Here is a 6,469-nt window from a genome sequence, read left to right as displayed (position 1 = left end):
GAAACTCCAAACAAATTAGTAAGACAAAATCTTCAGTCATACCTTTGCAAAATAGAAACATACAGGGGACTACATATTATTCTAGAGCCACGAAAAATCTAGAATTGAATTTCAAAATTTGCATGACATGAAACAACCATTGGTAATTTAAATCAATAATTAGAAGCAAAATGTCAATGCGAGCTACTTCCAAAATGCACACATCACAACAAGTAACATTTTAAAAGACACTATATAAACTGATCATAACTCTAAACAACAAAACTTTAAATCAACTTTGCAAAACAAGAAACCTGATGACAAGACACTACCCGGCAATGGCCATGTTCTGGGCCCCAATACTGACAAATTCAGCCTCTGTCATGAAAACAGCAGCTGGGTTTCCTGGTGAGGCCTGTGTAACCAAATTTTGATGCCGCCCCGCCTTCTCCACATCATTTGGATTTCTCGCATCAAGGATCTCTAGGTGTTCTACCCCCAACTGTCTCTTGATTAACTCCTTGTTCTCTATCAGCACCTCCATTTCCCCAAAAGGCAGCATCAGATCAAGTGCTTGTGGACCCACCTTCAAGGCCTCGTCCTTTTTAAACCTCACAAATGGCATGCACTCTTTCTTCATCTTCTTTGGATCGGGATGTTGTTCAATCATCCCCACATTTATTGCTTCGTCAATCTCCTCATTGGGTGCAAAAGACCGTGTTTCTCCATTAAATGTCAATCTGAGTATATTCAAACAGTCCGCCTTCCACCCGTCATATAATTCATTGGCAAATATCAGTCCAACTGATAATTTAGGTGCAGATGAAGCAGATGAAGCAGATGCTGCAGCTCCACCTTTTTTCCCTTTCTTCGGCCCGGCTTCCTGTTTTTGCAACAACTTTCTCATTAGTACAATTGTGTCTTGCAAGTACTTATTTGCGCTCCGTAGAGTTGGGTCGGCGTCACTTGCTACAGGCCAACCTGCTTTAATTACGAACCCACTTTTCTTCAGAATATCAGCCCACACATACTCAGCATAGTGGGGACAAATAGGGGCTATCAATCGGGTTTGCACATCCATGAATTTCATCACCAGCTCCCAGTTCATGCCCCCAGCCCCGCATGATAATCGATACTCATCCCTGGCAGCTTGCAAATCATAAAACCCAGTTTTCAATGCCCCTCTAAACATGAATGATTCATAACTCTTCTCAGTCTCTTTGATGGCGAAATTGATCTCATTTGCAAACACCCGATCCGCGTAGGTGCTTGGTTCACCCCCTCTAAGAGCCGACTCAGCTGCCAACACCTCTTCCATCCAAGCGATCTCTTTGGTTAACCTCAAAACTGCAGAGTTTGCTGTGTCAGAAACGAAATTTGCATCATCCATACCATCCCCTGCATCAGCCAATGCAAATCGAGTTGCATCCGTACTATACTTCTCTATGGCCTGACGAAGAGTCATGAAGTTACCAGTTGATTTTGACATCTTTTCAGAGTTGAGCATTAAATGCCCATTGCATCGGAAACCGCGCGGCCAGTGGCGCTCTGGAAGGAGGGCCACGTGGTTGTAGATACAGAAAGTGAGGTGATTCTGGATCAAATCCTTACCTGAAACCCGCAAATCAAACGGGTACCAGTACTCAAACTCGTGCTTCATCCTGGCTAGGAGAGATGAGGGGATATCAGATTCTGGTTCAGGCCCATTGCAAAAAATGAAATCCCACACTGCATCAGTCATCTGGTCCGGTCTAATCATGCCAGCTCCAGACCCATACATGTCGCCATTTTGTAAAATATGGGCCACAGTGTAGTATGCCATGTAAAGGGTTGAATCAGAAAGGGACTCGACCAAGAACTGTGGGTCCCAAGGGATTTTGGTACCTAATCCAAAAGACCGTGAACAGGCCCACTGGTTAAGCCAGCTCAAGGTGTGCTCAAACCCATTTCTGGCTTCCGTTGAAAATGTGTTCATCCTCTGTAGACACTCTTCAGCTAGTTTTTTCCACTCTTCTTCACCATAAGTTATGTACCACTGATCAGTGAGTGCCACCACACACTCATCACCTGACCTTGACATGACTTTCTTCTCAGGTTCAGAGTACAACACGGCTAACCCTGCATCCAATAACTGAGCCTTTATCAGAGGTTTAGCTTCCTGGACCTTTTTGCCCTTGAACTCCCCAACAAGCATTGTTCCTTCAGTAAAACCTTTTAGGTAAGTAAGCCTCTTTGCCTCAGCGAGCTTCTCCTTGTCATTTTGGGATTTTATTTGTAAATTGGTACAAACGGTTTCAGCCGATTTGTCGCCAAATTCGGGTATGTTAATAATGGGAATCACCTTAAATGGCAATACCCATTCATCTTTGACGCCATATTTAGCTCTCAGAGCAGGCTTTGAGATCAAATCATGCAAGGCCATGTAGTCGTCTGGTGAATCACTTGGTACACTGGTCACAATACCAGTACCCTTGTCAGTCAAAATAGTCAGCATGGGAAGCGAGTATACCACCTCATTCACTGCCAGGGGAGACTTTAATGGCAAGCCAATTAGATCGTAACCTGTTAGCTTAACCAAACAGCTTGGCTTTTCAGGTACAAGTGACAGCTTCTGATATGCCAAATTCAAAGCCGCTCTCTCAGTCAAAATAAACACATCAGTATCATTAATCTCATATGCGCCATAATTACCGTCAGGTAAAACCCAACAATTTGTCTGACCATACATGGTCTCAGGCCTTAGAGTTGCTGCTGCCAAAAACACCTTCTTGCCCTCTAAGGGTTTCAATTTCTCAGGAAAGGGCTGTAAAACCTCCATTTTAATTAGTACATACTCCTGCGGCTGCACTCCTTCGCCAGAAGCTCTGTCGTGGTCAGCACAAGGCTGTTTGTCGAAGGGAGAGAAAATTGTGTACCGATTGTCTTTCACGATTTTACCCAGAGCCATCAATTTACGCATTTGCCACTGAACAAAAGCATCATAATAAGGATTTTGGTCTGTTGTGATGAAGGACCTCCGCCAGTCACAACTCAACCCAAATGTTTTTAAGTCTTCAACACCAAGAGGAGGGAAGAAGCTAAGCCAGTAGTTTGGTTCCCTAAACTTAGCTATCTCTTCATCAGTCAGGCCATAACTCTTCATGATCTCCCACTGGTATTTCACTGTGCCAGTCTTGGCCACAGCCTTTGACCGCTTGCTCTTGAACTTATCAGGTTCTGTTGCCGAAGTTTCAGTAGAATCTGCAGGTGTCTCAATGGCAACTTCACCCTCTTCCGAAGGGAATTTAGGGGGGTTACCTGAGGAGGAAATAGGTGTTAGTGCAAAGTGGCAATACCAGAAATAGAAGGTACATTGAACTGCCTGACATTACTGGTGTATAGCAGTACTGGGCATTACCTCAATGACAACAGGCAGTACACAAAAAGAATTTTATCAAGCTAGGATACACAAGCATACTATATAACAGTCTGCAAATACCAATATCATAAAGTGATAAAGTGACTGGATCTGACATATTAAAATCCAAACTAATCTTGAAACTACCGCATTGAGTATAAGCAAGGGTTACCATACCACTCAGTATCCACAGACTCCTACAACCGGACCTATCAGGTAAAGCATCTGTCCCGTACCATACCACTTAACCAATTAAGAACGAAATAATGAAAAACTGGAGCAAGTACCAAATTGTTCAATCTCTCTCTGGATCTTATCTGCAGAAGCTTTGATAGGCATCCCCGTACAGTGAAATGCAAAGGGCAACAAGACGTTTCTGCCACACAAGCGGTGATATGCAGCCGCAAACTCAAGCTTTGAAACAGTAAACGCATGACCAAGGTGCAAGAGACCATTCATGTATGGGTAAGGGAAGTTGCCAAAGAATTTTTCACCCGGTTTAGTAGGTACCTGACCCGCCTCCACCTCAAAAATCTTGTGCTCATCCCAGTATGTTTGAATTCTGTTTTGGACTTTTAGTAAGAGATCTGTCCTGGTTCTTGGCTTGTCAGCACTCATCTGGTTTGTTGACATATCTCTGGTTGGATGAAACGAGCAAAAGTGAAATCAAGCCTTGTTGATTTAATTTCTGAACTTAATCATGGACAACAAGAAATGTAATTAAACGAACTTAGGAGACAGACTTATAAAAATGATAAATATTATCACTGAATTTGCAACACTGGTAAAATAATAAGCCCTTAAAACTGATACCTTACATAAAAATTACTGTTGAAAAGTGCTTCCGAAAAAGTCAACTACTTTATAAGAGATACATAACAAGTAGGGAATTTTTAAGAGATACATAACAAGTAGGGAATTCGGAGGAAATACTAATCTACAGATCTACACTGTTGCGTTATGGGCTAGGTGATGATAGCACCTTATAGATCAGAAGAGAAGATAAGAAGTTAAGTACATACCTTGAGACTTGATAAGAGCACCTGCGCCTAAGGAGGTTGAAGAGGCGGAGAGACGCCAGAAGGAGACGAGAGAAAAGGGGAGAAGTTGAAGAGATGAAGGGATAAATAAGACGAAGAGATGGACGCTAGGGTTTGCAAGTCTTTCTAATCGTGTTCGGGCTTAGTCATAGGATATGGGTTTTCGCCTTTTCGGTCTTGGTGTTTGGTCACTTATTTAACAGATTTGGGCTTTTGGATTTCATCAAGAATCGTGCTAAGGGATCAAACTGGGCTCCCGACATGTAGGACCCGATACTAGAGATTGGTTTAATTTGAATTTGAATCTCAGCTATCGGATCGCATAGCTTCCTTCAAGATTCGTTTTTTATGTTTAATTTTCTACTTTGGCGCGTTCATCAGGGGTCCATCATCGCTTTAAATGTCGTGCAAAGTTTGATATAAACTCGATGCACTGGAAACCTCCAGTTCCAAATGAAGTTCACCGCTCCGGCCACGTTCCGGCGGTTCTAGCTTCGAGGCTAGCAACATCGTTGTCGCCTTGTCATCAGGAGTACATTGGTCATATTTTCGAGGGTCAGAGATCATCGGAAGTGGTGGTTCCGGCAGAGGCATGAGTCCATCAATGAGGTTTGATTTTAATCTCTCTGATTTGGTTGAGATTTTCTTCAATTGGAGACTTGTTTGACGTCTTGGAGAAGTGTATGAAGCTATACAATCATCAATTTAGAGCTTGGTGAAGACCTGAGCATGACTGATCCTTATCTTTCTTGATTTGGTACCGGTACAGTATCAGTATCGCATGAGATGACACTGGAGCATGACATTGGTTCTCCTTCTTCGGTGATTTAGTACTGAGTTCATCAGTGACATAGGTACAGTGACATGGGCAGGTAATCAGGAGTTCAATTTTATGTTTCATTGGTCTTTGAGCATAATTTAGGTTTTAAGGGTTTTGGTTCCAGTACCGATTTGATACCATTGATCGGTACAGATGATTTTAGGTTAGGTCAGGTACATGGAGGAGTCATTTAAATCATTTCAGAGATGGTGACATATTGCAGGAACATCAATTTAACTTGAGTCGGATTCTGATAAATTTTAGGTAATATGACCATGTATATTCAGATCTGTTTGATCCCTTTATCCATGAATTTCATACATGAGTTATGAATTTTATTTTACAGAGTCAAAGAGGATTATGTCAGGAGCTCATGTGCCAATTTTTATGATTTTAGGGAATTTATTCACATTTCTAGGAATTTATTCATGTCAGGGGTATGGAAGTCAATTTAGCAGATTTATTTCTGCATTTTTACCTTTTAAAACCTGAACTTTAGAAATTCATAGAAAATTGTAGAAAAATCCGAAAAATGTAAAATTTTTGTCTATCCCATGTGTTTTTGAGTCCTCTATTTAACTGTGAAATTCATTTTTGCATTTCAGTCCCTGTACTTGTCATAATTGTCAGATTTGTCGGATCAGTGCATTTCACTGTTTTTAGCACATTGCATTGTACCAGTTGGATTATTTACATGATTTATCGCTGAGTTCATGCTTGGTATGGTATCAGATACTGGTACAAGGTATTTTAATCATGGCATAGATTCTGGTTTGGGTCCATAACAGATTTCAAGGGCATATAGCCACTGTCTCATGTACCAGTAAGCATAAGAAGAGATCAAAGGACTTGAAATTTATTAAATAATCATTTTAAGACATTTTTAACATGCCAAGGACTGCACATTTGCAAGAAAGCCCCTGTTTGTTCAAAAATCATGTTTTGACACCTTTACACTTGGTTTCAAGAGGCATTATCATCAAAACTTCATAGATTCAAAGATGTAAATGACATGTAGCAATATAATTGCTGTCTTTTTACACTTTGAACCTCAGTTTCTCACTATTTACAAATAAACCCTTCAAAAACAGTGAAATTAGCTATTTGGCAGCATAATCTCTCCATTTCTTTAGATTTGATTGTAAATAGGCCTTTTCCAAGTGATCATTAGGTTGAGGGTTGCAAAGGATGCCAGATGGCTCACTTTAAACAACCCTTGTGTGTTTATCTTTT

The 6,469-nt window shown here is 41.2% G+C and overlaps 1 protein-coding gene across 1 annotated transcript; it reads right to left on the bottom strand.

Moving 5' to 3' along the window:
- Nucleotides 1-139: 139 nt before the first annotated feature.
- LOC144575861 (ATP binding/leucine-tRNA ligases/aminoacyl-tRNA ligase) lies at nucleotides 140-4,506 on the bottom strand. Its single transcript, XM_078326108.1, has 3 exons — nucleotides 4,399-4,506; nucleotides 3,664-4,013; nucleotides 140-3,276 (listed from the first exon to the last, which is right to left on the bottom strand). Exons 2-3 carry the CDS (start codon nucleotides 4,007-4,009, stop codon nucleotides 308-310), a joined length of 3,315 nt encoding a protein of 1,104 aa, XP_078182234.1. The 5' UTR covers nucleotides 4,010-4,013; nucleotides 4,399-4,506; the 3' UTR covers nucleotides 140-307.
- Between the last annotated feature and the right edge of the window lie 1,963 nt (nucleotides 4,507-6,469).

The sequence above is a fragment of the Carex rostrata genome, chromosome 24 (genome assembly GCF_964058835.1).
Source record: "Carex rostrata chromosome 24, lpCarRost1.2, whole genome shotgun sequence".
NCBI classification, from domain to species: Eukaryota; Viridiplantae; Streptophyta; class Magnoliopsida; order Poales; family Cyperaceae; genus Carex; species Carex rostrata.
Note: the sequence above shows the minus strand (reverse complement) of the source record. Positions and strands in the feature narration are given on the sequence as shown.